This window comes from Rhinopithecus roxellana, chromosome 1 (assembly GCF_007565055.1).
Source record: "Rhinopithecus roxellana isolate Shanxi Qingling chromosome 1, ASM756505v1, whole genome shotgun sequence".
Taxonomy (NCBI): domain Eukaryota; kingdom Metazoa; phylum Chordata; class Mammalia; order Primates; family Cercopithecidae; genus Rhinopithecus; species Rhinopithecus roxellana.
This window is the reverse complement of record NC_044549.1, coordinates 49,398,803-49,425,197: the sequence shown is the minus strand read 5'-3', so window position 1 is coordinate 49,425,197 and position 26,395 is coordinate 49,398,803. Positions and strand designations below refer to the sequence as shown.

General features: G+C 46.0%; 1 protein-coding gene across 1 annotated transcript; it reads left to right on the top strand.

Annotated features, from left to right (window-relative positions):
- Positions 1 to 384: 384 nt before the first annotated feature.
- RPN1 (ribophorin I) lies at positions 385 to 25,803 on the top strand. Its single transcript, XM_010354617.2, has 10 exons — positions 385 to 750; positions 5,319 to 5,383; positions 6,878 to 7,184; positions 13,613 to 13,822; positions 15,676 to 15,868; positions 18,444 to 18,543; positions 19,262 to 19,400; positions 19,619 to 19,738; positions 22,935 to 23,180; positions 25,184 to 25,803. The coding sequence occupies exons 1-10, from the start codon at positions 490 to 492 to the stop codon at positions 25,364 to 25,366; spliced, it is 1,824 nt and encodes a 607-aa protein (XP_010352919.2). The 5' UTR covers positions 385 to 489; the 3' UTR covers positions 25,367 to 25,803.
- The last annotated feature ends 592 nt before the right edge of the window (positions 25,804 to 26,395 follow it).

The following is a 26,395-nucleotide window of genomic DNA, read 5'->3' as shown; positions in this document are numbered from 1 at the left end:
CCATAGTGCCCGGCCTAATTACTAAACATTTTAGTAGAGGTGTTTTGAAACTTTGCATATATCTTGTTTCGGCTTCAAGTTCTGCCTACTAATTTTAGCATCCATGGGTGGATGACGAAGGCCGACTTTTACTTTCTTAGTCTGAGCAAAATTTCACGGTTTTAAGGAGCAAAACGAGCAGAATTATTGGACAGGAAGAATGGTAGGAGAGAGTAGAGACCTAGGCAAGTGCCGCTCCTGTAAAAATTCGGTAAGTGAAATTTAATAAGTGCACTCGCACTAGAAACAGGATAGCCCGGGTAGCTCTGAGAGGGGTTTGCAATCAGGCGCCCGGTCGACTTCCCGGTTGCCCTGGAGACAGGGTCCTTCCTTGTTGGGCGCCTCCATCTTGTGTCACCAGCCCTTGCCCAATGAGCGGCTGCTCAGTGGCGGGAGGGCGGGCTACCGCGGCGGGGCTCTGCCCGCCTTGGCCCTCTGCTCTTCTCGGTCATGGAGGCGCCAGCCGCCGGCTTGTTTCTTCTCCTGTTGCTTGGGTCCTGGACCCCGGCGCCAGGCAGTGCCTCCTCCGAGACACCGCCGCTGATCAACGAGGACGTGAAGCGCACAGTGGACCTAAGCAGCCACCTGGCTAAGGTGACTGCCGAGGTGGTCCTGGCGCACCTGGGCGGCAGCTCCACGTCCCGAGCTTCCTCTTTCCTTCTGGCTTTGGAGCCTGAGCTCGAGGCTCGGCTGGCGCACCTGGGCGTGCAGGTGAGTGTGGGCCATCCCTCGCCGCCTCTCCCGGGGCCCTTCCCGCCTCCCTTCCTGCCGGTCCCCCGACTCCGCCCGCGCCCCTCTAGGCCTCAGGAAATGCGGAGACCTGGGCGGCGGGCGGGGCGCAGGGGTCCGTGGGATTGCCTCGGGGCCCCGGCGCCTCCGCGGCCGGTGCACGCCCGCCCTCATGCCTGGGCCACGTCAGCACTGGTCTGCCCCCGCGCCGGTCGCTGCTCACGTGAGCAGCTGCTGGGATTCGCGGCGGACCCTCCTCGGAGCTTGCCTCTGCTTGGGCCGTTCTCGGCACCGCTCCGGCGACCTCCGGCGGGTAGAACGCATCTTCCTTCCGTAAGGCGAGCGCGGCAGCCGCTTGGCCCGGTGCCAGCGGGCGCCGGACTTTATTTCTCACGGCCTGACGCGGTCACCTAAGTGGAGGACAAATACATGAATTAAAATGAATTTCATTCTCTTAATTCAGTATCTGGTCCGTTGTAGGTGCTTCTTTTTAGACATAGAGAACCATCAGAAATGTAACAGGTTTCGCATTTTTAACTCGGTAATCACTTGAAATCCCTATTAATGTGACGCATTTCTTAAGGTTGCTAATGAACACTTTCTAAATGTTAAAACTCTTCTTAAAGTTAATTTTGAAATTCCTGCACGTAATATAAGTTCTCTTATGCCGTACAGAAAAGGAAAGTCCAGTTTTCTCCCTTCCCCCTGCTGCTTCTCATTTTTAATCTCGGCGATAAATGGCTGTTTGGCTTAAATGTTTCCAGGTATTTCAGTGATCACCAAAGAAAATGTTGGGTTTGAGAGTAGAGAGAATATACATACACAGAGGTTTGTTTTTTATTACTATTGTTGTTAAACAATTTCATTAAATGATTACCTAATTATTTGTTGAGAGAATAGTCATTATAGTGTCACATTTCCCTCTAAGCAAACTTCGTTCTCTGACTGAATATGGAGCTATAAAGCTGGGTTTATAGAGATTACGTTTCTGAAATGACTCCTATTTTCTTTCATGCCTTGTCCATGATGAAATAGGCTTGTGGAAAGATAGATCAAAACTTCATGTAAATTTGCCTTGCCACCTTTGAATGTCTTGAATGTTAAATCCCATTCTTTATAGAAGCCAGTTGTGATTTAATGAGCTTGTTACAGTATAAGTGGACCACAGCAGGAGCTCGGCTATCCTGCCATCATGCCTGCGAGCTAGGTTAATGCGCTTATTTTATCTTGTTTTTATTTTTTCTCCCAACTTTATTGAGGTATAATTGGTATACAAAAAACTGCCTATTATTAATATATTCAAAATACATATACACTGGTGTTACCTTTACCACATTCCGGGTAATAAACATATCTGTCACCTCCAGAAGTTTCGTTTTGTTCTTTGTTTTTGTAGTAAGATACTTTCTTACTGGGACTCTACTTTGTGTCAGGTATTACGGTGGGTATTTTAAATATATTTTAATTTAGCCCTCATAGCAACCATTTAAGGTATAAGTCCTCATATAGCAGGCAAGGAGGCTGTAGTCTGGCAGATTAAGTTATTTAGCCCCCTACATGTGGTCTTACAGTGCAGAGTAAGTCAGGGCTCCAGCTTATTCCATAATTTGTGTATTCTCACACTGTATAATGTTGCCTCTTCTGGCTTTGATGGCTGTGAGGTAGGGTTGTATTGGGTATAAGACCTGCAGTCACATCAACAGATTTATTTAAAATCATTTTCAATTTTGTAGTCCAAGACACGAGTTAAATGGATATATGTGCTATTTTGTACTCCTATCCTAGTGGGAAACAACTGGATGATGAACTTAACAAGGAGGTGCATATTTTCCAACAGTTGTGTTGGAAACTGATGAGGTTGCTGAAATGTTTTTCAGTGGGTTCTTTTCTTTCTTTCTTTCTTTCTTTCTTTTTTTTTTTTTGTTTTGAGACGGAGTTTCACTCTTGTTGCCCAAGCTGGAGTGCAATGGCGCTATGTTGGCTCACTGCAACCTCTGCCTCCTGGGTTCAAGTGATTCTCCTGTCTCAGCCTCTGGAGTAACTGGCCCATGCCACCATGCCCGGCTAATTTTTGCATTTTTTTTTTTTTTTTGAGATGGAGTCTCGCTCTGTTGCCAGGCTGGAGTGCAGTGGCGCGGTCTCAGCTCAGTGCAACCTCTGCCTCCCGGGTTCAAGTGATTCTCCTGCCTCAGCCTCCTGAGTAGCTGGGACTAAAGACGCGTGCCACCATGGCCAGCTAATTTTTGTGTTTTTTTCATAGAGACAAGGTTTCACCATGTTGGCCAGGATGGTTTTGATCTCTTGACTTCGTGATCCGCCCGACTCGGCCTCCCAGAGTGCTGGGATTACAGGTGTGAGCCACTGCACTTGGCCTGGCTGGTTCCCATTGTGATAAGATTCTAGTCAACGTAATGAAACTTGTTGTTTGTGTTAGACTGTACAGCTTTATTGAGGATGAATGTATGATTGTTTTAGGCTTTTTGATATAATATTTTAAAAGTTCACCATTACAGCTTTTTGTATCCTACTGGGAATCACTACTTAAGTCCTAAAAGATAGCCTAATTTTTGTTTTTTTCAGTTGAGGGTGGGTTGGCAGAGAGATCAGTGGGGTATGTATACACTTCTCCCTTGCATCCTGCTCCAGAGTCTTATGATTGGAGATAACTACTCTTTCTCAGAAAACCCCTGCAGCCTGCTGGAGTGAACATCCTTTTCCTGGTTACATAGCTTGTTGCTATGAGGGTACCCCAAACAGTGGTCACTGGCTCCTCCCCAAGGGATTTTTGCCACTGTTAACTGTTTTTTTTTTTTTTTTTTTGAGAGGGAGTCTCACTCTGTCGCCCAGGCTGGAGTGAGTGCAGTGGCACGATCTCGGCTCACTGCAACCTCCGTCTTCCAGGTTCAAGTGATTCTCCTGCCTCAGCCTCCCAAGTAGCTGGGCTTTACAGGTGCCCGCCACCACGCCTGGCTAATTTTTGTATTTTTAGTAGAGATGGGGTCTTACCATGTTGGCCAGGATGGTCTCGATCTCCTGACCTCAGGTGATCTGCCTGTCTCAGCCTCTCAAAATGTGAATCACCGCGCCCGGCCAACTTTTTTTTTTTTGAGATGGAGTTTCACTCTTGTCGCCCAGGCTGGAGCGCAGTGGCATGGTCACAGCTTACTGCAACCTCCGCCTCCTGGGTTCAAGCAATTCTCCTGCCTCAGCCTCCCAAGTAACTGGGATTACAGGCGCCCACCACCATGCCCAGCTAATTTGTATTTTTAGTAGAGTTGAAGTTTCACCATGTTGGTGAGGTTGGTCTCGAACTCCTGACCTCAGGTGATCCACCCCCCCTCTGCCTCCCAAAGTGCTGGGATTATAGGCGTGAGCCACTGTGCCTGGCCAGTTTTAACTTTTATATTAGTGAAAAAACAGTTTTAAGCTGGGCGTTGTATCTCATGCCTGTAATCTGTGGGAGGATTGCTTGAGCCCAAGAATTCGAAACCAGTCTGGGCAATATAGGGAGACCCTGTCTGTACAAAAATAAAAAATAAAAACCCATGAGACTTTTTTTTTTTTTGAGACGGAGTTTTGCACTGTCACCTGGGCTGGAGTGCAATGGCATGATCTCAGCTCACTGCAGCTTCCGCCTCCCAGGTTCACGAAATTCTCCTGCCTCAGCCTCCCGAGTAGCTGGGATTACAGGCATACACCACCATATCCGGCTAATATTTTGTATTTTTAGTAGAGACGGGGTTTCACTCTATTGGCCGGAATGGTCTTGAACTCCTGACCTGGTGATCCACCTGCCTTGGCCTCCCAAAGTGCTGGGATTACAGGCGTGAGCCACCACGCCCGGCCCCGAGACTTTTCTGTTATATCACTAAATACATTTCTTTGAGTATGCTTATTTGAACATAAATGAGGAAGAAAAGCATCAAGAAAGGGGCCTTTGAGAAGTATATTTGGAAGTGTAATCTTTCTGTGTATTTCATCATTCAGGAAAATGTTATGCATTTATGGAAGTTTTATGCCACTTTTATTTATTTATTTATTTATTTATTTATTTATTTATTTTGAGGCGAAGTTTTGCTCTTGTTGCCCAGGCTGGAGTGTGATGGTGCGATCTCATCTCACTGCACTCTCCACCTCCCAGGTTCAAGCGATTCTCCTGCCTCAGCCTCCTGAGCAGCTGGGATTACAGGCATACGCCACCATGCCTAGCTAATTTTGTATTTTTAGTAGAGACAGGGTTTCTCCTTGTTGGTCAGGCTGTTCTCGAACTCCTGACCTCAGGTGATCCACCTGCCTCAGCCTCCCAAAGTGCTGGGATTACAGGTTTGACCCACTGCGTCTGGCCATATGCCACTTTATAAAAGTAAGTCTTGGACAATATTCTTGTGTTTCAGAGAAAAAAAATTGTTACTGAAAAGAAAATTCAATCTCTGAAAAGTTCTGGTAATTTGACTACTTTAATGGGGATATACTAAAGCACTTGGTTAATTATTGACTCAAAATTTAGAAGCCAAAAGATGTAAAGAATAAACTATTTTTTTGTGTTCTAGGTGAAGGGAGAAGATGAGGAAGACAACAATTTGGAAGTACGTGAAACCAAAATTAAGGGTAAAAGGTAAGCTGACAAACAATATACCTTGTCTCTTGTTAAAGGTTATGTCAGGGTTGGGATCATATGGGATCATAAACTAGGAAAGTTGCTTAGGAAGTGCCTGCTGTATTACACATTTTTTTCTTTTCTTTCTTTCTTTTTTTTTTTTTTTTTTTTTTTTGTAGAGAGGAGGTCTAGCTATGTTGCCCAGGCTGATCTTGACCTCCTGAGCTCAAGCCATCCTCCTGCCTTGGCCTCTCAAAGTGCTGGCATTGCAGGTGTGAACCACTGCATCTGTCCTAGAGGACTTTTTTTTTTTTTTTTCATTGAGACAGGGTCTGGCTCTGTTGCCCAGGCTGCATTACTGTGGTGCCATGTTGACTCACTGCAACCTCCACCTCCAGGGCTCAAACCATCCTTCCACCTCAGCCTCCTGAGTAGCTGGGACTAGAGGTGTGTACCACCACACACGGCTTGTGTGTGTGTGTGTGTGTGTATGTATTTTTAGTAGACACAGGGTTTTGCCATGTTACCCAAGCTGGTCTTGACCTCCTGGCCTCAGGCGATCCACCTGACTTGGCCTCCCAAAGTGCTGGGATTACAGGTGTGAGCCCCCACACCTGGCCAAGAGATCACATTTAATATAATAATTTAAGTCTTTTATTAACCGGACACGGTGGCAGGTGCCTGTAGTCCCAGCTACTCGGGAGGCTGAGGCAAGAGAATCGCTTGAACCTGGGAGGTGGAAGTTGCAGTGAGCTGAGATCGCATAACTGCATTCCAGCCTGGGTGACAGAGCAAGACTCCATCTCAGAAAAAGAAAAAAAATAATTTAGGTCTTTTAAGACAAATATCTAGCTGTTCTTTTCAGGGCTGTTTATAAATAGCAAGAGTGTAAAACAACGTAAATGTTCAACAATGGAACAGGCCAGGCGCGGTGGCTCAAGCCTGTAATCCCAGTACTTTGGGAGGCCGAGACGGGCGGATCACGAGGTCAGGAGATCGAGACCACCCTGGCTAACATGGTGAAACCCCGTCTCTACTAAAAATACAAAAAACTAGCTGGGCGAGGTGGCGGCGCCTGTAGTCCCAGCTACTCGGGAGGCTGAGGCAGGAGAATGGCGTGAACCCGGGAGGCGGAGCTTGCAGTGAGCTGAGATCTGGCCACTGCACTCCAGCCTGGGTGACAGAGCGAGACTCCGTCTCAAAAAAAAAAAAAAAAAAAAAAAAATGGAACAAAAGTTAAAAACATTCTAATAAGTAATCCCCAGCTACTTGGGAGGTTGAGGCAGTAGAATCGCTTGAACCCAGGAGGTAGAGGTTGCAGTGAGCCGAGATCGCACCATTGCACTCCAACCTGAGTGATAGAGCGAGACTCCAGCTCAAAAAGAAAAAGGTGATCTCTTAAAGATAATTGCTTTTGTTTTGGGTTCAAAATTTTATTCTGAGTTTGAACTGCTACTAGTGTTTTCAGTATCCTCAGTCTCTCTTATTTCTCTTGCCTTGTTCTTCCTTTAGTGGGAGATTCTTCATAGTCAAGCTCCCAGTTGCTCTTGATCCTGGGGCCAAGATTTCAGTCATTGTGGAAACAGTCTACACCCATGTGCTTCAGCCGTATCCAACCCAGATCACCCAGTCAGAGAAACAGTTTGTGGTGTTTGAGGGGAACCATTATTTCTACTCTCCCTATCCAACGAAGACACAAACCATGCGTGTGAAGGTTGCCTCTCGAAATGTGGAGAGCTACACCAAACTGGGGAACCCCACGCGCTCCGAGGACCTACTGGATTATGGGCCTTTCAGAGATGTCCCTGCCTATAGTCAGGTAGGCTCAGGTGGAGTCCAGCCCATCCCTGTCTGCTTCAGAGAATGTCTTGCAGAGTGACTACCTGTTGATAGGCTTGGGTGGTGTGGGGTGGATGGAATCTGCAGTCATTTCTAAGGTCATCCCAAAAGTGTTTAACCTGCAGTGAAATGATTCCATGGGGGTCTTGTTTCTCCTTTGGGGATCACAGGTAGAGGCTGGGGGTAGCATTCGGAGAGGTGGAATGGGTATTGGAGAATTGGAAGCAAGACATTCCATGCAGAGGCAGTAAGGACTTGAGATAGTGTGGCTGGGCAGATACTGGGGTAGGTTGAAGGCCTTCCTTGAATGTTGGGCCTCGGTTGGAACTTGAAGGGAGAGGGCGAAATTAAGGCTTACAAAGATTTTGTTACTATGGCAAATTGCAAACATGCCAAAGTACAAAGACTAGTATAAACTCCCACACACATCACTTAGATTCAGTGGTTTTCAGGTTACCATAATTAACCTACCTCTTTTTTTCTTTGGTGGAGTACTTAAAAAAAATTTTTTTTTTTTTTTTTTTTTTGAGACGGAGTCTCGCTCTGTCACCCAGGCTGGAGTGCAGTGGCCAGATCTCAGCTCACTGCAAGCTCCGCCTCCCGGGTTCACGCCATTCTCCTGCCTCAGCCTCCCGAGTAGCTGGGACTACAGGCGCCGCCACCTCGCCCGGCTAGTTTTTTGTATTTTTAGTAGAGACGGGGTTTCACCGTGTTAGCCAGGATGGTCTCGATCTCCTGACCTTGTGATCCGCCCGTCTCGGCCTCCCAAAGTACTGGGATTACAGGCTTGAGCCACTGCGCCCGGCCAAAAATTTTTTTTTTTTTAAGAGACAGGATCCAGCTCTGTTGCCCAGCCTGGAGTACAGTGGCATGATCATAGCTCACTGTAACTTCAAACTCCTGGGCTCAGTCCATCCTCCCAGCTCAGCCTCCCATGTAGCTGGAATGACAGGCGTGTGTCACCATGCCCATTTAATTTTTTATTTTTGTTGTAGAGACATGGTCTTGCTTTGTTGCTCAGGCTAGTCTCAAACTCCTGGGCCCAAGTGATCTTCCTGCCTTGACCTCCCAAAGTGCTGGGATTACAGGCATGAGCCATGGTCCCTGACCTCTTTGCTAGAGGATTTTAAAGGAAATCTCAGGAGTCATGTCTTTTTACTCTACCTACTTCCATACCATTTCTAAAATATATGGATATTTTAGACGTTTAAGATTTCTTTGCACTGGGTGCAGTGACTCATGCCTATAATCCCAGCACTTTGGGAGGCCGATACGGGAGGATCATATGTGCTCAGGAATTCAAGACCAGTCTGGGCAACATAGTGAGACCTCATTTTTACAAAAAATATTAAGCTGGGCATGGTGACACACTCCTGTAGTCCCAGCTACTTGGGAGGCGGTGGGAGGATTACTTGAGCCCAGGAGGTTAAGGCTACAGTTATCTATGATTGCACCACCCCACTCTAAAAAAAAAAGATTGCTTTGCATCTCTCTGTGTGTTTAGAACATGTGTCACTAAGGATGTGCAATCAAAATACTTTGTTCTAATGCTACGTGAAATAATTGTTTGTTTTTTTTTTGTCTTTTTTTTGTCTTTCTTTTTTTATTTTTATTTTTTGAGGAGGAGTCTTGATCTGTCACTCAGGCTGGAGTGCAGTGGGGCAGTCTTGGCTCACTGCAACCTCTGCCTCCTGGGTTCAAGCAATTCTCCTGCCTCAGCCTCCCGAGTAGCTGGGATTACAGGTGCCTGTTACCACGCCTGGCTAATTTTTGTATTTTTAGTAAGAGACGGGGTTTCTCCATGTTGCCAGGCTGGTCTTGAACTCTTGACCTCAGGTGATCCGCCTGCCTTGGCCTCCCAAAGTGCTGGGATTACAGTTGTGAGTCACCGCGCCTGGCCTGTTTTTTTATGTTTCAAATGTCAGTTTGATACATAGTTAGGGCTGTTCATCTTGGGTTGTTTTAAACTTTTAAGAACTTTTTATTAACTTAATTTTTTGAATGTGAAAACAACATGATTTCATAGTTAAAATTATATAAAATAAGTTATATATAACACAATTATAAAAACAAGATATATATAACACAATTATAAAAACAAGTTATATATAACAAAATTATATATAACAAGTTATATATAACAAGTTAAAAGGCCAGGTGCATATATATATATATATATGGCCTTATATATAAGTGCGCTTACATAAGGTGCATATATATACACACACACACACACACATACACATACATACATACGTAAGGCCAGTGTACCATTTTAAGTTATATATATATATCTCACAAGTTATAAGGCCAGGTGCACTGGCTCATGCCTGTAATCCCAGCACTTTGGGAGACTGAGGTGGGGCAGATCACTTGAAGCTAGGAGTTCAAGACCAGCCTGGCCAACATGGTGAAACCCCATCTCAACTAAAAATACAAAAATTAGCTGGGTGTAGTTGCACTCAACTGTAGTCCCACCTACTAGGGAGGTTGAGGCACGAGAACTGCTTGAACCTAGGAGGTAGGGGTTGCAGTAGCCAAGATCATGTCACTGCACTCCAGCCTGGGCAACAGAGCAAGACTCTGTCTCCAAAAAAACAGGCAAGTTATAGTCAGAGAATTCTTGCTTCCAATTTTCCTGTTCATTTGTTCTCCTTGGTAACCATTTATGTTAGCTTTTGGTTTATTCTTCTAGTGCTTCCTTCTAAATGTATACAGATTTATAGTAAACATACTCATATTCCTCCATGTCTCAAAACATAGCTCCCTATGTATATTGTTGCTCTGTGGGGTTGTTTTTGGGGAGGGGGAGGGTCTGTGTGCCTCCTGTTGTGGTTGCAGAGTGCCCAGGGCCCACGTGCCCACTGTGAAGATGACAGCCTTGCCACTCTGAGCTGTGCTTTCTCTAACTGCATAATTTCTTTTACTTACTTAAAACTGAGTGAGAGTTCATATTGGGACACTGATTTGATTTTCCTCTATGCAGGCTTTTAAAAATATAAATATTTTGGGTTTTCAAATTTTCCTCCATTTTAATAATAGAATGTTCTTGAGAGGCTGGGTGCGGTGGCTCACGCTTGTAATCCTGGTACTTTGGGAGACCGAGGTTGGCAGATCATGAGGTCAGGAGTTTGAGACCAGCCTGGCCAGCATGGTGAAACCCCATCTCTACTAAAGATACAAAAAATTAGCCAGGCATGGTGACATGTGCCTGTAATTCCAACTACTTGAGAGGCTGAGGCAGGAGAATCACTTGAACCCGGGAGGTGGAGTTTGCAGTGAACTGAGATCACGCCATTGCACTCTAGTCTGGGCAACAGGGTGAGACTTTGTCTCAAAAAAAAAAATAAATAAAAAAAAGTTCATGAGAGACCATTTGGCAAATACAAAGGAAGATTTGAGGTCAGTTCACCACCACTATCGACACTATTGACATTTTAGTACCTGAGTCATTTCTAAGCATAGGGCTTTTTAATATATATATTATGTTTAATGTCATATTATGTGAAAGGATTGTGTAATACCTTTGCCACTTAGAATATTCTCTAAGCATTTTACATATTACTACATTACCTTTGTCAACTTTTTTTTTTTTTTTTTGAGACAGGATCTTACTCTTGTCGCCCAGGCTAGAGTGCAGTGGTGCAGTCTCAGTTCACTGCAACCTCTGCCTCTTGAGTTTAAGTGATTCTCCCACCTCAACCTTCCCAGTAGCTGGGACTTACAGGCATGTGCCACCACGCCTGGCTAATTTTTGTATTTTTCGGTAGAGACAGGGTTTCACCGTGTTGGCCAGGCTACTCTCAAACTCCTGACCTCAAATGATCTACCCACTGTGGCCTCCCAAAGTGCTGGGATTACAAGTATGAGCCACTGTACCCGGACGGCCTGTAAACCGTGTTTTTTTTTTTTTTTTTTTTTTTTTTTGAGACAGAGTCTTGCTCCGTCACCCAAGCTGGAGTGCAGTGGCTCAATCTTGGCTCACTGCAACCTCCACCTCCTGGGTTCAAGCGATTCTCCTGCCTCAGCCTCCTGAGTATCTGGGACTACAGGCGCCCACCACCACACCCGGCTAATTTTTCTTTCTTTCTTTTTTTTTTTTTTGTTGAGACGGAGTCTCACTCTGTCGCCCAGGCTGGAGTGCAGTGGCCGGATCTCAGCTCACTGCAAGCTCCGCCTCCCGGGTTTAGACCATTCTCCTGCCTCAGCCTCCTGAGTAGCTGGGACTACAGGCGCCCGCCACCTCGCCCGGCTAGTTTTTTGTACTTTTTTTAGTAGAGACGGGGTTTCACTGTGTTAGCCAGGATGGTCTCGATCTCCTGACCTCGTGATCCGCCCGTCTCGGCTTCCCAAAGTGCTGGGATTACAGGCTTGAGCCACTGCGCCCGGCTAATTTTTCTTTTCTTTTTTTTTTATGTTTTTATTTTTATTTTATTTTTTTATTTTTGAGACAGAGTCTCGCTCTGTTGCCCAGTCTGGAGTGCAGTGGCGTGATCTCGGCTTACTGCAAGCTCCGCCTCCTGGGTTCACACCATTCTCCTGCCTCAGCCTCCCGAGTAGCTGGGACTACAGGCGCCCGCCACCAGGCCGGTTAATTTTTTTGTATTTTTAGTAGAGACGGGGTTTCACCGTGTTAGCCAGGATGGTCTCAATCTCCTGACCTCGTGATCCACCTGTCTCGGCCTCCCAAAGTGCTGGGATTACAGGTATGAGCCACTGCGCTGGGCCACGCCTGGCTAATTTTTCTATTTTTAGTAGAGACGAGGTTTCACCGTATTGGCCAGGCTGGTCTCAAACTTCTGACCTTGTGATCTGCCTGCCTTGGCCTCCTAAAGTTTACAGGCATGAGCCACCGTGCCCAGCCACTACACCGTTTTTAAGTGGCTAACTCACTGATTTGATGTCCTAGAGCTCATTTGCCTAGTTTCTATAGTTAAACAGTTAGTTTTTTTTTTTTTCTATTTAATATTATAATATACATCTCTGCACATAACTTTGTATTCTCAGGATTTTCTGAAGTAATGCTTTTCAAATTGAAGGATATGAACATTTTTAAATCTCTTGCTGGTTGGGCACAGTGGCTCATGCTTGTAATCCCAGCACTTTGGGAGGCCAAGGTGGGTAGATTGCTTGGGACCACCTTGGGCAACGTGGTGAAATTCTGTCCCTACAAAAAATAAAAAAAATTAGCTGGGCATGGTGGCATGCACTTGGAATCCCAGCTACTCATAGGGCTTGAGGTGGGAGGATTGCTTGAGCCCAGGAAGTTGAGACTGCATTGGGCCAAGATTGTGCCACTCACTGCACCCCTGTTCATTAAAAAAAATTAAAAAAAAAAAAGAAAAAGAAAAACCTCTTGCTGTAGTTTGCCAAGTAGTTTTTCAAAAGATTTAATCAATTTTTTAGGATTCCAGCTGTGTGAAACTGCTGGTTTCCCTATGCCCTTGCTTGTACTGGCATTAAATGCTATCAAATATGATTATGAGTGAATTGTACTTTTAAAAATCTAGTCATAGAATGAGTGAATAAACTAGTGAATAAGCTAGCTGTAAGAGCTAACAAAATAGATTGTCTTTTTCATGGACTTTTGGGAAGCAAGGTGTGTTGGGCCTTATTGAGAGGTGATGTTTAACATATAGAAGAGTGAAATCAGGCTGGGCATGATAGCTGGCTGGGCGGCGTGGTGGCTTACACCTGTAATCCCAGCACTTTGGTAGGTCAAGGTGGGCGATCACCTCAGGTCAGGAGTTCGAGACCAGCTTGGTCAACATGGTGAAACACCATCTCTGCTAAAAATACAAAAATTAGCCAGATGTGGTGATGCACGCCTGTAATCCCAGTTACTTGGGAGGCTGAGGCAAGAGAATCGCTTGAACCCAGGAGGCGGAGGTTGCAGTGAGCTGAAGTTGTACCACTGTACTGCAGCCTGGGTGACAGAGCAAGACTCTGGTCTCAAAAAGGAAAAAAAAAAAAGCGAAGTCAGAACTTAGCAGACCTTGTATTGCTACTTAGGTTTATGACTTTGAACAAGGTAATGGAAACTGCTAGGCCTTGAGATTTTTATTTGTCAAATGGGGATAAGTAGTTCTTACTTCATCATATTGTCTTGAGAATGAAATGAGATAATGCACTTATTTAGAACTCATAAAACTGCCTAATACATACAGTCAGCTCCAAACACATTAGTTATTGTTTTGTGTCCTACTTTTTGAATAATATATCATAAACATTTTTTCCCATATGTCAACAAGAAGTCCTAGTAAACATTTTACAATGTTGCATACGTTGGATACATCATAATTTACCCATTCTGTTGCTGATACATAGGTTGTCTCCAATCAATTTGATTTAAACTAATGGTGATTTCTCTGTTGCCAAAATTTGGACTATTTGTTTCCTTCCTTCCAGGATACTTTTAAAGTACATTATGAGAACAACAGCCCTTTCCTGACCATCACCAGCATGACCCGAGTCATTGAAGTCTCTCACTGGGGTAATATTGCTGTGGAAGAAAATGTGGACTTGAAGCACACAGGAGCTGTGCTTAAGGGGCCTTTCTCACGCTATGATTACCAGAGACAGCCAGATAGTGGAATATCCTCCATCCGTTCTTTTAAGGTATGGAATGTTCAACTTGGACATTGTGAGAAACGAGGACTTCATCATAGCTACTTACTCTTTGCTTTTTGAAACTAGCTAAATATATAGGCAGTTGTTTAGGGTTGACTGATGCTTATGTTGTTGATTGGGAGTGTTAGAAACCAACAGAATCTTTAAAAATACCCCCCCATGACTGGGTGCGGTGGCTCACGCCTGTAATCCCAGCACTTTGGGAGGCCGAGGCGGGTGGATCTCGATCAGATTGAGACCATCCTGGCTAACACGGTGAAACCCCGTCTCTACTAAAAATACAAAAAATTAGCCGGACGTGGTGGCGGGTGCCTGTAGTCCCAGCTACTTGGGAGGCTGAGGCAGGAGAATGACCTGAACCCAGGAGGTGGTTTGTATTTATTTATTTATTTATTTATTTTTGAGACAGAGTCTCGCTCTGTTGCTCAGGCTAAAGTGCAGTGGCGTGATCTTGGCTCACTGCCAGCTCCCCCTCCCTGGTTCACGCCATTCTCTTTCCTCAGCCTCCTGAGTAGCTGGGACTACAGGCTCCCGCCACCATGCCCGGCTAATTTTTTGTATTTTTAGTAGAGACGGGGTTTCACCGTGTTAGCCAGGTTGGTTTTGATCTCCTGACCTCGTGATCCGCCTGCCTCGGCCTCCCAAAGTGCTGGGATTACAGCCGTGAGCCACTACGTCTGGCCTAATTTTTTGTATTTTTAGTAGAGATGGGGTTTCACCATGTTGGGCAGGCTGGTCTTGAACTCCTGGCCTCAAGTGACCTGCCTGCCTTGCCCTCCCAAAGTGCTATGATTACAGGCGTGAGCCACCACGCCCTGCCTAAACCATATTTTTTAAATGAAAATTTGAATAGAAAAAGGAAAAGCATACTCAGTACCACACCACCCAAACACTCAGCTGACATTTTGACTTATTTCTTTGTTCTTTTTTTTTTTTTTTTTTTTTTTTTTTTTGAGATGGAGTTTTCACTATTGTTGCCCAGGGCTAGAGTGCAATGGCCCGATCTTGGCTCGTCGCAACTTCTGCCTCCCGGGTTCAAGCAATTCTCCTATCTCAGCCTCCTGAGTAACTGGGATTACAGGCGCAGGCCACCATGCCCAGCTAATTTTTGTGTTTATAGTAGAGGCGGGGTTTCATCACATTGGTCAGGCTGGTCTCCAACTGCTGACCTCAGATGATTCACCCATCTCGGCCTCCCAAAGTGCTGGGATTACAGGCTGCTGGGATTACAGGTGTGAGCCACTGTGCCTGGCCCTTTTGTAATGTTTTTAAAAAACATTTTATCATATTGCATACAGTTTTTAAATCTTTTTTGTCTTATAAATGAAATCTTATAAACTTTTTTTTTAACTTATGTGTGATAGAAGGGGTCAGTATGTGAAAAAAGGTGTTATCCCTTCCTCCCATGATCAGAATACACTGACAGATTTGGAAGATACAATGAAGAATATCAAGTAGAAAAACCCTTTCTGTAACCCTACCACCTAGTAATTTGATGAAATTTCTTCCGTCTTCCATCTTTATCTGCAAAATAACTTGAAAAATTATTTTTACCTTTGTATCAAGTCTTCAGTGTTCACAAAGGTATTTGCAATTCCCTTAATTATTTACTGTTTAGAAGAATTTGGGTAGTTAGCACCCTTGATTGAGAGGTCGACGTAATTTCTAGAAATTCTGAAACCTTTGTGGGAAAGTTAGACTTTTTTAGGTTGTGTTTGGGGGCTGTTTTAATTAAGTAGTACCATGTGAGGATCTTGGTGCAGAAAGTCTTCTGTGTTTAGGATCATTTCCTCTTTGAGCTGATTCCTGGAGTTAAGAAGGGCATATCTACTCTCTTGCAGACCATCCTTCCTGCTGCTGCCCAGGATGTTTATTACCGGGATGAGATTGGCAATGTTTCCACCAGCCACCTCCTTATTTTGGATGACTCTGTAGAGATGGAAATCCGGCCTCGCTTCCCTCTCTTTGGCGGGTGGAAGACTCATTACATCGTTGGCTACAACCTCCCAAGCTATGAGTACCTCTATAATTTGGGTCAGTCTTCAATAGCAAGGGAGAAACTAACCTTTTCTTTAATATTGTGCATTTTTTTTCTTTCAATTACCAGTCTTTATAGATGGGGAGTGTTCATTTGTCATTCTTAGGAAGGCTGGTTTATCAGGAACTTTTATTAAGTGGGTACAAGTTACTATTGTAAAAGTAATACAAGCATTTGATAGTCAATTCGAACAGCATGTAAAAGTCCTCTCCTTGTAGTTCTGTCATCAGATGGAACCGCTTAAATTCCTTTAAATAGTTTTTGAGTTATTTAAAAAATAAAAATTCAGAGAATAATAAAACACTTTTATATGAGCACCCAGAACTAATGATTGTAAACATTTTGTGGTATTTTCTTCAAGTCTTTCTTTTTTTTGAGACAGAGTCTCACTCTTGCCACCCATGCTGGAGTGGAATGGTGCGGTCTTGACTCACTGCAACCTCAACCTCCCGGTTGAAGCGATTCTCATGCTTCACCCTCCCGTGTAGATGGGATTATAGGCGCCCACCACCACGCTCAGCTAATTTTTTGTATTTTTACAATACAATTTGAGCAACAGGAGCAACAGAATGAGACTCCGTCTCAAAACAAAACAAAAAAAAAGATTAAAGGATAAGACAAATTGAAGAGATTGAAAAGGGCAAAACTAAGGTATAGTTTTGCCTGCCATCATGCCTGGCTATTTTTTGTATTTTTAGTAGAGATGGGGTTTCACTGCGTTAGGCAGGTTTTGAACTGACCTCAAGTGATCCACTTGCCTTGGCCTCCCAAAGTGCTGGGATTATAGGTTGAAGCCACTGTGCCAGGCTGCGCCCGGCCAAAATTTTTTTTTTAATGAAAAATTATCTGGCTCACACCTGTAGTCTTAGCTGCTTGGGAGGCTGAGGCAGGAGTAACACTTGAGCCCAGGAAGTTGCCCTCTATCCTGGGTGACAAAGCAAGACTCTGTCTCTAAAAAATAATTAAAGTTGCTTTTCTTCGCATTTATCTTAAAGCATTATTGTTTGTTATTATTCACTCTAATCCATCTATATTCACTCTATCTAGCTTAGCCTTAATTCCTAAAATGCTTTTTATTTCTAATTTTTTTTTTTTTTTTTTTTTGAGACAGAGTCTCCCTCTGTCACCCAGGCTGGAGTGCAGTGGTGCATTCTCAGCTGACGGTAACCTCCCAGGCTGGAGTGCAGTGGCGTGATCTTAGCTCACTGCAACCTCCGCCTGCCAGGTTCAAGAGATTCTCCTGCCTCAGTTTCCCAAGTAGTTGGGACTACAGGCACGTGCCACCATGCCCAGCTAATTTTTTATTCTTAGTAGAGATGGGATTTCACTGTGTTGGCCAGGCTGGTCTCGAACTCCTGACCTCAGGTGATCCACCTGCCTCGGCCTCCTAAAATGCTAGGATTACAGACGTGAACCAGCACGCCCGGCCTGAATTTTTCTAATTGTTTACATTGTTCTTGCATCACTGTGTCATTTTTTAAATACCTTTAGCTTGTTTTGGAATAGTAGGAGCAGTCTCCTGGTTCGTTTTTATGGACGTCTTTCTGGCATGTTTTCATTTTCTTATAGGGATGTTCTCATTTTCATCCCATTTTTCTTATATAACTTATTCTTTTCTTTTTCCTTTTTTTTTTTTTTTGAGATGGAGTCTCGTACTGTCGCCCAGGCTGGAGTACAGTGGCGCAATCTCAGCTTACTACAACCTCTACCTCCTGGGTTCAAGCGATTTTCTTACCTCAGCTTCCCAAGGTGCTGGAATTACAGGCATGTGCCACCACACCTGGATAATTTTTGTAGTAGAGACAGGGTTTCACCATGTTGTCCAGGCTGGTCTTGAACTCCTGACCTCAGGTGTTCTACCCGCCTCTGCCTCCCAAAGTGCTGGGATTACAGGCATGGGCCACTGTCTGTTGATCATTTTTAATGTGACCTTTCCAAAGGAAAGGGTGGCTTTTGTACCTTCCCAGATCTCTGCTATTTTAGTGTGGTATACTGCAAAAACATGTGACTTGATTTCTGAGCTTTCCCCTGCATGGTTTTTGAGTTCCATTGTCCCTGTCATGCTCAATTTTGATTGTGTTGAGCAGTTTCTCCTCATTGTAGGGCACTATCCCAGAAGGGGAGTTCTGCTCTCAGGGACTAGACTGCTGCAGACTCGTGACCTTCTGCAGGCCTGTTTCACTCACCATTAGGCAGTGCACAAGTGCTCCGAGTTTCAGCCACTCCTCACATTGGCCTTCTGTGCTCTCTAGGGAATCCCGGTTGTGTGTTTTGGGGTTCTGCTGTTCTCAAGCACACCAGTTGCCCTGTTGCTTCTCTCTGCTTTCTCCTTTACAGACACTGATAACGTGAAGGTCTTGTGGCTGTCGGTGTTTTGACCCCTATCCCTGTCTCTGTGTTGTGTGGTTCAGTAGAGATACTTTGTTGCCTGGTTTTGTTGTAAACATGGTCCGTGGGTTTTTGGTTTTGCTGTCTAGTTGTTTTGTCTTTATGTGAGCCCCTGTACTTCTTTCTCTCCTGCCCATTTGATCTGTTTTCCACATCATTGCTTATGCTTGCTTGATCCTTCAGGTGACCAGTATGCACTGAAGATGAGGTTTGTAGACCATGTGTTTGATGAACAAGTGATAGATTCTCTGACTGTGAAGATCATCCTGCCTGAAGGAGCCAAGTGAGTGTGACTGTTCCTTTCCTTTGCACCTGATTTTTCTGGTTGTACCCTTGTGGTACTCTAATGGGAGCCTATGTTCTAGGGGTACAGTCTTTGTGTCACTTTGCTCTAGATTTACTTTATCAGGGAACATCTACTTGGCTTCTCTTGAGTGACATGTCCACTCTGACTGACAGAATGAGAGACCCCTTGATTTTCTTCCTGTGGAGAACATTCCATAGGGGAAGGATAGTTCCTCACGCAGATCCAGGCTGTGCTGTTTACCAGGAGAAGGGACAGTGGGCCTGGGCAGACAAAAGCAGGACATGTCCCCTGCCGCATAAGAAACTCTTATTCATGTGAAGAGAAAGAACATTCAGAACAGCCCGTGAGGCATCTGTTCAAGCCCCCGAGGGACTCACTGGGTCGGATGTACAGGAGAGCTGTGTCAACTGTCACTCCAAGGAGTGGGGCCAGTACCTGTGAGAACTTGGGAGTGGAAGATTCAGAGGGACACTTGTTGTCCCAGCAGACAAGGGCTTTAAAACAGAGGGCTTTCTGGCACTTGCTCCCCTGTCTCAAGAGAGTGGATGTTCTCCATAGCTGGGAAGGGAGCAGAGTGGAGGAGTGTAAACTTAGGGACCTTGAAAGGCCCCTTAGCCTTGGAATTCTCTGATTCTAAACCTGGTTTATCTGTGTAGTTGGTTGGAGGCTATGTTTTATTCCCATCTTCTTCCAGGAACATTGAAATTGATAGTCCCTATGAAATCAGCCGTGCGCCAGATGAGCTGCACTACACCTATCTGGACACATTCGGCCGCCCTGTGATTGTTGCCTACAAGAAAAATCTGGTAGAACAGCACATTCAGGACATTGTGGTGAGTGGCTCCACTTTTTGCCTTCCATGTCATCTTCCCCAGACAGTGGGCTCTGGGGCCAAGAACTCACCCCCTGTCCCTCCTTGGGCTGGAGTCATGTGAGCTCACAGCATCTTCTGGTCTTAGGGTGGGGCAGCAGGTCAAGTGGGCCAGCCTGGGTGAATCTAGGCTCCCGTGTCCCTGCAGCTCCGATGAAGCTGTCCTCTTGCTCCTCCCAGGTCCACTACACGTTCAACAAGGTGCTCATGCTGCAGGAGCCCTTGCTGGTGGTGGCGGCCTTCTACATCCTGTTCTTCACCGTCATCATCTATGTTCGGCTGGACTTCTCCATCACTAAGGTACCCTCTCAGCCTTCTTCCTGCTTGTCATTTATGTCCTTGGTAATATTTCACCAGCTTGAGCACTGATCCTCACAGTGAGCCCAGGGCAGGATGCCATGGGCAAAAGACTGCCTGTGCTCATCCTTGCCGGAAGGGTACTTTGTTTTTGTTGCTTGTGGTCACCAGCACAGGAGGTTAAGTCCCTGCTTCTGTCTTGTTTTGGCTCTGGAGACAGAGTAACTTGGATGCTCAGGTGAGGTAGGAAAAACGAAAAGATTGGTGCTTGTTATTCAGCTGTTTTGCTTCTTGTTATTCAATGGAACTTGGGAGGTGGAACTCCCCTCTTAGTCCCCTCACCAGTGTCCCCTCTCCCTTCCCCTGTGGTGGTTCCTTGTTGGGAGCAGAAACCACTAACCTGGCCCCATCAGCACCCTTCTCCCCACCCCCACTCTCTGCTCCCTGACAGGCTCTGTGACTCCTTGGTCCTCCCAAGGCCTCACTATCGTTATCCTCAGGTCATCCTCTTGGTCTTTTCTTCCTTCTTTCCTCCATTTCTCATTCTGTCATTGTTCCTTAGGGCTCTTGGCGCCATGCTCCAGGGTAGGCACTAGTACCAGGCACTTATTGTAGTCAGGTGGGTGAGGCCTGGGGGAGGAGATGAGCATAGCTGGTGCTTGAGGACTGTGGGAATGTGATGACAGGCACAGGGTGTGCTTTTTTTTTTGAGATGGAGTCTCACTCTGTCTCTAGGCTGGAGTGCAGTGGCGCTATCTCCGCTCACCGCAACCTCTGCTTCCCAGGTTCGAGCGATTCTTCTGCCTCAGCCTCCTGAGTAGCTGGGACTACAGGTGTGCATCAAGGGTGTGCTTTGAGTGGGGCAACCTGGGAGGCCCCAAGGCTACCCTGAGGAGGTGACAGGCAAAGAAGGTGGGGAAGGGCATTCAGCTGGAGGGGCTGATGTTTGTGAGACAGCAGGGAGGGGTTTTGGTGGGACCTGTGAGCAAAGATGTTGATCCAGCTGAACTGTGTGGGTCCATTTATATGCAGATGTTTTTCTTTTTTTTTTTTTTTTTGTTTTTTGAGACGGAGTCTTGCTCTGTTGCCCGGGCTGGAGTGCAGTGGTGTGCTCTCGGCTTGCTGCAACCTCCGCCTCCTGGGTTCAAGCAATTCTCCTGCCTCAGCCTCCCGCGTAGCTGGGACTACAGGTACGTGCCACCACACCCGGCTAATATTTTGTATTTTTGGTAGAGACAGGGTTTCACCGTGTTAGCCAGGATGGTCTTAATCTCGTGACCTTGTGATCCGTCTGCCTCGGCCTCCCAAAGTGCTGGTATTACAGGTGTGAGCCACTGCGCCTGGCCAGATTTTTTTCAATCAAATGCAGATAGGAAATACAATACCCAATACAGTGTTTGAGGGATCTGAAACCAAATATGTGGAGGGTTGACTTTCTGTATGCTTGGGTTTTGCAGGACTACAGGACTTGAGTATGTGCAGATAGTCGGAGAGTGGGGGACCTGGAGGAATAATTGTGGTGTGTGTGTATGCATGTGTACATGCGTACATGCATGCGTGTGGGTGTGTGTGTAATTATTTTTGCTGAATCATTGGAGGTTAAGTTGTAGACATTGTGCCCCTTTACCCTGGAATAGTTGAGCACGTGTGTAGCCTGAGAGCAAGGGTATTCTCTTACATAATCACAATACAATGATCAAATTCAGGAAATGTAATGTTGCTAAAAATCTGGTAGAACAGCATGTTCAGAACTTTGTGGTGAGTGGCTCCACTGTTCTGCCTTCTGTGCCTTCTTCCTCAAAGAATGGGTAGTGTAATTAATTAATTAGTTAATTAATACTATTAACTGGCCAGTTAATTAGTACTGTTGACCAACATGGAGTCCATAATTTTGCTGACTGTCCCCTGATCAATCATAGCTCACTGTAGCCTGAAACTCCTGGGTTCAAGCCATCCTCCCACCTCATCCTCCCAAGTAGTTTGGGAGCATGCCATCATGCCCAGCTAATTAAAAAAGTTTTTTTTGTTTTTTTTTTTTCCAAGACAGAGTCTCACTCTGTTACCAAGGCTGGAGTGCAGTGGCATGATCAGGGCTCACTGCAGCCTCGACCTCCTGGGCTACAGTGATCCTCCCATCTCAGCTCCCTGAGTAGCTGGGACTACAAGCATGCGCCACCATGCCTGGCTAATTTTTTGTATTTTTATTAGAGACGGGGTTTCGCCATGTTGGCTAGGCTGGTCTCGAACTCCTGGACTCAAGCAGTCTGCCTGCCTTGGCCTCCCAAAATGTTGGGATTACAGGTGTGAGCCACTGCACTTGGCCAACATTTTTTTTTTTTTGTAGAGATGGAGTCTCATTATGTTACCCAGGCTGGTCTTGAACCCCTGACCTCAAGTGATCCTCCTGCCTCAGCTGCCCAAAGTGTGGGGATTATAGGTGTGACCCACGATTCCTGGTCCTTTCTTTGTGTTTAATAACCTTGACATTTGTAGTGTAGAGACCACTTAGTTTTATAGAATGTCCCTTAATTTTGGTTTATCTAATGTTTTCTGCTGATTAAATGGGGAAGACTGCTGTAATGCATATGCAGGGCACACTGACATTATCATCCTTGTTCACATCTATCTGTCTGCCTTACTGGACTGTGAAGTGAAATGTCTGCTTCATCTTTTTCTTTTCTTTTTTTTTCTTTTTTTTGAGATGGAGTTCGCTCTGTCGCCCAGGCTGGAGTGCAGTGGCACAATCTTGGCTCACTACAACCTCCACCTCCCGGGTTCAGGTGATCCTCCTGCCTCAGCCTCCTGAGTAGCTGAGATTACAGGCGCCCACCACCATGCCCGGCTAATTTTTTTTTTTTTTTTTTTTTTTTTTTTTAGTAGAGATAGGGTTTCACCATATTGGTCAGGCTGGTCTTGAACTCCTGACCTCGTGATCTGCCCGCCTTGGCCTCCCAAAGTGCTGGGATTACAGGCATAAGCCACCAGGCCCGGCAGGTCGGCTTCATCTTTATGGCCCTAGTTTTGCCCATTGCTGAACCTGGTCCAGATTAGGTGTCAGTAGGGATTTGACTCTTGACTTTCCAAGAAGGTGGCATTTCTTTTTTTGGATGGCTGGTGGTGGCAGATGTTCTTTGGGAGATAAGATCAGAGTGGACCCAAGCCTGGATGTTGTCACACATGGTGCCTCTCCTTCCTTCAGGATCCGGCCGCAGAAGCCAGGATGAAGGTAGCCTGCATCACAGAGCAGGTCTTGACCCTGGTCAACAAGAGAATAGGCCTTTACCGTCACTTTGACGAGACCGTCAATAGGTACAAGCAATCCCGGGACATATCCACCCTCAACAGTGGCAAGAAGAGCCTGGAGACCGAACACAAGGCCTTGACCAGTGAGATTGCACTGCTGCAGTCCAGGCTGAAGACAGAGGGCTCTGATCTGTGCGACAGAGTAAGTGTCGGTAGTCACTGAGTCGCTTGGCTTGGGGCTCTCCATGCCTCACTGCTGTGTCTAGGGCAGACACTGGGCAGCTCTCTTGCTTACCTGCATGCTTGTGGGATGAGACTGCATCTGGCCATAGCTTTTCATGTGGTACCAATCCTTGTGGAGGAACAAGGGATTCTGGGGTCCTGGTTATGAGCTGGGTGTGGAGGAAGCTCTGCCAGCCTCCTCAGCACTGTGTGCCCTTATGGCCAGTGTAGCTGCATCCTCTCCTGGAGGCCAGACTGTTGTAGGTCCCAGGCCGCTTATGTCGTGGTAAAATGAACCTAGACTTTAGAATCAATAGGTTTGAATCCAGGCTCTGATTCAGAGTTCGTAAACCTGGCCAAGTCACCTAACTTCTGTGCCCCAGTTTCCTCATCTGTAAAATGAGAATGCTGTTAGCCCCTCATAGGGGTTGTGAGTGTGAAATGAGTTAATGCATGCAAAATATTCAGAACCCTGCCTGATACAAGCTATGTAAAGGAGTTATCTGTAAATGAGGATAGTAACCTTTTCGCAGAGGTGCCCCTCAGAGTCACTGACTCCCCTGTCCACTTCCTGGCATTCCCTCTCCTCACCCTATGTGAATTTCCTCGTAGCGCCTACCACTTTTTTCGCTCTATGGCCCAGGCTGGAGTGCAGTGGCGCGATCTTGGCTCACTGCAAGCTCCGCCTCCTGGGTTCACGCCATTCTCCTGCCTTAGCCTCCCCAGCAGCTGGGACTACAGGCGCCTGCCACCACGCCTGGCTAATTTTTTTGTATTTTTAGTAGAGACGGGGTTTCACCATGTTAGCCAGGATGGTCTCGGTCTCCTGACCTCGTGATCTGCCCGCCTTGGCCTCCCAAAGTGCTGGTATTACAGGCGTGAGCCACTGCACTCGGCCTCACTTTTTTTGATTGTTGTTTTTGAGACAGGGTTTCACTCTGTTGCCCATGCTGGAGTGTAGTGGCGCAATCTCAGCTCACTGCAAGCCCCACCTCCAGGCTCAAGCAATCCTTCTACCTCAGCCTCCCAAGTACCTGGGATCACAGGTGCACACCACCATGCCCGGCTAATTTTTTGTATTTTTTGTAGAGATGAGGTTTTGCTATGTTGCCCAGGCTGGTCTTGAACTCCTGAGCTCAAGTGTTCTGCCTGCCGTGGCCTTCAAAGTGCTGGAATTACAGATGTGAGCCACCATGCCTGGCCCACACCTACCACTTTCTGAAACAATTTATTCTTCTACTTAAGTGTTAATTATATGTCAGCATCTAAGGGCAAGATCCCTTATCTGTCCTTAGTGCTGTTTTCTGGAACCTAGAATTGTGCCTCGCACCATGGCTCACTAATTTGTTGAATGTTGAATGAATGTGACTATACCAGTCCTCAGTGTGACATACAGTAGGTGACAATGGCTGTCACCCCCCCCCCCTTCCCTGGCCATTGATCTTTTGCCTAATTGAATCCCTAAAAGAGGTATCAGAGTGTTGAAAGAGGTGAAGTGGCTTAGGTCACGGAATGGAGTAGTGGAGTGAGGCCTCCGTTTTTGTAGTTTTTGCATCCTTCCTGTGAGTCATGTTTTACTCAGCATCAAGGCAATTGATGCTAAGGACCTAATTTGGCAAGCTGCAGGGAGAGAAGTGACGTTCATAGAGGAGCTGCTCTGTGCCAGGGCGCATGCCAGGTGCTGCCAAGTACTTTCACACTCAGTCCTCAGAGTCCTGGAACGTAGATGAGGCCCAGGGATGGTGCAGGGCTTGTTTACAAGGGCGTAAGAACAGGGCTTGTGGGTGGTGAAGTTGGCATTTGAAGCCAGGCCTATCTTCCTCCATAGCCAGCCCTGCTGCCCTGGGACACTGTGGTGTTGGCTGCATTTGTGGCTGATCCCTGTGGAGCTCTGGGGTCTATAAGCCTGGGAGATGGTGGGGCCTGCTGAGTGGGGTGTGGGAGGATCGCTCACAAGTCCTGCCCTGCTCTTACCTCGGCCAGGTGAGCGAAATGCAGAAGCTGGATGCACAGGTCAAGGAGCTGGTGCTGAAGTCGGCGGTGGAGGCTGAGCGCCTGGTGGCTGGCAAGCTCAAGAAAGACACATACATTGAGAATGAGAAGCTCATCTCAGGAAAGCGCCAGGAGCTGGTCACCAAGATCGACCACATCCTGGATGCCCTGTAGCCCCTGCCTGCATCCTCAGGGGGGCCCAGGGTGCCTGCACTTTGCAGTGGCAGGCGGAATGGGTGGTAGTGGGAGGTTGTGCATGGAGGCCAGTGAAGGCGGACATCTGTAAAGGGCCTTCAAGGAAGAGAAACCAGGCCCTGCCTCAGGCAGTGTGAGAAGCTTGCTGTTTGTCCTTAAATCTTTACTTTTTTTTTAAAAAAAAGAACACTTAAAAAAACTCCCATTAAAAACAAAACATCTTTGTGTTTTGAATGAAGGAATTTTCAATATTTGATTGGTATTCTGTTCTGAAGCTAGGATATTTTTTCAGCCTATAAAGCCCCCTGTTCTATGCCCTTCTAATTCCTGATGTTTGGGTATTTTGTGAGTGCATGTGTTTTTTTTTTTAAAGCGTGTGTGAACAAAGGGAAATAAAGCAGGGACTATGAACATTTGTTTTTGGTCTGTGGAAGATCTCTCATAATTCTTAATTTTGGGAATAGTGCTTTTATCAAGTGCTTTTTATTCATTAAATAATGGATTTGCTTCTCAGCAGGTTTGTAAGGCAAGTATTTACATTTTACTTATTAGAACACTGAGGTATTCTAGTACCAGAGTGTTGAAAGAGATATCAGAGTGTTGAAAGAGGTGAAGTGGCTTAGGTCACAGAATGGAGTAGTGGAGTGAGGCCTCCGTTTTTGTAGTTTTGGCATCTTTCTTGTGAGTCATGTTTTACTCAGCATCAAGGCAACAGTGATGAGCAAAGCAGAGATTGTTCCTCTCAAGGGGCAAGGGATTGAAAGGTCAGGTGGAGAATTGACAGTGCCAGTGAGTGCCAGGCTTTCTGCCCCTCTTTCCTCTCTGTAGGGGTTCACTCCCTGTCTCCACTTGATGAATTCCTGCTCAGCCTCAAGCAACATCCTAAGGTTACCGTGTCAGAAAGCCATCCACGGCCTGCCACACTCAGTCGAGTCCTGTGGTACCCTCTTGTTTTCCTTTGTACCTCTTCTCCACCTCATATACCACAGTTGGAATGTGTGTGATGAC